The sequence below is a fragment of the Chrysochloris asiatica genome, unplaced genomic scaffold, assembly GCF_000296735.1.
Source record: "Chrysochloris asiatica unplaced genomic scaffold, ChrAsi1.0 scaffold00383, whole genome shotgun sequence".
NCBI classification, from domain to species: domain Eukaryota; kingdom Metazoa; phylum Chordata; class Mammalia; order Afrosoricida; family Chrysochloridae; genus Chrysochloris; species Chrysochloris asiatica.
Window position 1 is genome coordinate 165,716 of NW_006408901.1, and position 3,284 is coordinate 168,999.

At 42.2% G+C, this 3,284-nt stretch overlaps 1 protein-coding gene across 1 annotated transcript in view; it reads right to left on the minus strand.

Annotated features, from left to right (window-relative positions):
- RRAGB (Ras-related GTP binding B) overlaps window positions 1-2,261 on the minus strand; it is a gene marked incomplete at its 3' end in the record, with an annotated part of 103,993 nt that extends 101,732 nt beyond the window's left edge. The window contains exons 1-2 of the mRNA XM_006876500.1: window positions 2,170-2,261; window positions 791-824 (exon numbers count right to left, since the gene is read on the minus strand). Coding sequence (XP_006876562.1) covers window positions 791-824; window positions 2,170-2,261 — 126 coding nt within the window. The remainder of the gene's footprint in view (window positions 1-790; window positions 825-2,169) is intronic.
- Between the last annotated feature and the right edge of the window lie 1,023 nt (window positions 2,262-3,284).

Sequence of the window (3,284 nt, forward strand, 5' to 3'; positions counted from 1 at the left end):
AAAACATTTAAGAAAAAAAAAAAAAAAGAAATTTGTTCTAGGTCTGCACTCTTAGCAATATTGCCTAAATCCCAAGGTGGAGTATAGTACCACAAAAGCACAAAGGAAGAATTGTTCAATTTCACCTGGATAATCATGTAAGACCTTTGAGTTGGGATCAAAATAATATAATGTGCAGGCAGGAGTCATTATAGAGTGCATGTGTCCTCTGCACAAGGTGCAAATTAATTTATAAATTTGGAGAAGAGTAAATTCTTTATGAAGTCCTGGTGTAGCACTGTAGGATAAGCACTGGACTAGTAACTGCAAGTTTGGTGGTTCAAATCCACCAGCTGCTCCTTGGAAACTCTATACAGGGTTGCTAATGAGTTAAAACCCACTCAATGGCACTTAACTACAACAACAAATTCTTTATGGCTGTGAGAGGGTGTGAGAGGAACACATTTTTAAAGAGCATCAGAGATGATGCAAAGTAATTTGGATTTACACTCCATGAGCTTGGAGAAGTTATAAAAAGTTCACAAGCATGAAGTATATGAATGCTCGGATTTGAAAAATTAAATCTGAGAGCAAAAACGGGGACTAGTTAGGGACACCACAGAGAAGAAATTATATAATAATCACATATTATACATAAGCACAAACATACAACGGGGCTTTAGAAAGTTCATGGAAAATGGAATTAAAGATAATGGAATTTTTCCATGAACTTTTTGAAGCCCCCTCGCATTTCCTGAATAACATCTTACCTTTAACTTTATGGTTTTGATGTATCTTACACAAGTCTTACCTTTTTCTTCATGGCTGTATTTGGTAGCACCCACCTATAGATATAAACCAAAATAGTTTGCATGATTCAATTACTTGGAAATTGAATTAAAGATATACAAAAGAAACAAAGTACAGAGGAGTATATTTAATGCAAGTAGATCAGTGCAAGTGGGAGCTCAGTTGGTGTTGCTGTTAAGTGCCATCGAGTTGGTTCCAACTCATAGTTCGACCCTATAAAGGGTTTCCAAGGAGTGACTGGTGGGTTTGAACTACTGACCTTGTAGTTTAGCAGTTCAGTGCTTATCCTACAGTCCCACACCAGGACTCAGTTGAGTAAAGGCTCTTATTTTCTTTAATTATAAAACTGGGTTTATGCTCCCTACAGGGTCGCTATGAGTCGGAATCGACTCAAGGGCACTTAACAACAAGTCCCTAATTACTTGTTCAGGAGATATTTTATGGGAAGATTTGTTTAGATTTAAATAAGCCATTAAAATTCAAAATTATAAATAATCCATTAACATTTTCATCATTAAAAAAATAAATACTGTTCATATTTTAATAGCCTTTTAAAGTCAGCCTCTGATTTTTAAAACCTAGAAATATCTTTAGCTCTTCAGCCTTTTCAAGGCATATTTCACTCATCACAGGAATAAAAAAAAAAAAAAAAAAAAAGCCCATTTTTGTCCAGTCTGGTAAGACTCACAGCTTATCTATTGTAGCTGTTTTGTGCCATTGAGTTGGTTCCGACTCTATTTGTTGTAAGTAAATGCTCCGAGACGTAAATCTTTGTGAAAGCAAACTGTTTCATCTTTATCCTGGCGGATCTGTAGATGGGCTTATACTACTGATCTTTCAGTTAGCAGTCCAATACTTAACCCACTGTGTCACTAGGGCTCCTATCACAGATATAAAATACATAGATGGACTCAAGCGTGGCAACAGTAGTGAGGTTGGCCCAGGATGGGGCCGTGCTTCCTTCTGCTGTGCCTAAGGTCGCTATGAGTCAGTACCGACTTGATGGCACCTAACACCAACAATCCCCACTGCTGTGGAGAAAATTCCGAATCATAGAGACCCTGTAGGGCAGAGTAGAACTGCTCTATAGCATTTCCAAGGCTGTAAATCTTTATATAAAATAAGTCTCAAATTTAAATTGGCACAGAAAACACTCACAAACCACTGTTCTCTACCTCCTCTATTAGAACACCCCCTTCCTGAGGAATGTTTCTACTCAGCACCAATCCTCTTTACAGTTTAACCTTTTGTAAAGATCAAGAAACCAATCAACCTTACTGATAAATAGAAGCAATTTACCATTGGGCTCTAATTAACAACATTCTACTCTATTAAAACACCTTTTTCCTTCCGGATCTGTTATAAATAGGTTACACCCACCCAAGCGATCCCTCAGGTTTCCCAATTGGAGGATCCATTCTTGGCCCCAGATTCTCTTTCTCCGTTTTTTTCTCAGAGCCGGATTCTTCCATCATGCAACAAGTCCTTTTCAGTAGCTTCTATTTTCTCAGTACTTTTTCCCCCTTATTCACCCTCCTCAAACGCCAGTCCTCATTGCCGGTGGCACTTATGCCTGCTCCATTCTTGGCTCCGCCTTCGTCCACTGGGACAGGGGGTGGGGGCGTTTCTCTCAACGTTTATGGCCCTGAACTTGACCTCAAAGCAAGGCCCAGCTTGCCAGCGGTTCGATGGTGCAAAAGAACAGATAATGTAGGATGAGAGAAAAACAGGGAGGGGTCGACGAGTTTGGGACTCAGGCTCCAAGATCTCTAAGCCCAGAGGTGATTTCACCACTATACGGTGAGGACCACGAAGGCGGAGCTAGGGGAAAGAGCAGACCCGCGCAGCAGGCATCAAGCAGGGAACGCCTCAGCTGGCTAGTAGCTTCTGATCCTGGTAGCCCAGGATCTAACCGGCGGCGGCAGTGGTCACAACTTAACAGCTGACCCCCTTCAGGATCCCAAGTACCCGGCTGCACGCCAGCATCATGTGGGCACTTGCCGCAAGCCCTGAGAAAGTCACGTGACTTCATTACCCTAGGGGCGGGTGAACCTGGGTGAATACCATAGAGACTGTTCCGGGGAAAGCCAGAGTGCCGGCTTAAGCCCCACAGTGGCTAGGGCTCTCACTGGGAGCCTCAGCCGGTACCAGACGAACCTGAAGGTCCTTTTAAGTGTGAGTCGGCAAGACCCCACCATCCTTCACGGAGAATTAAAGGAGAAAGTTGCAAAGTCAGCACCTAGCAGTTAGACATTTTACTGCTACTTTGCAGTTTGAATTTACCAGTCGCTCCACAGTAAAAAGATGAGGCTTTCTGCTCCTATAAAGATTTGTTGTTGTTATATGCCATGGAGTCGGTTCCGACTCATAGCGACCCTGTACAGGGTTTCCGAGGCTGTAAATCTTTACAGGCGCAGAAAGCCTTATATTTCTCCCGCGGAACAGCTGGTAGTTTCGAATTGCTGGCCTTGTGGTTCACAGATTCGTAACCAGCC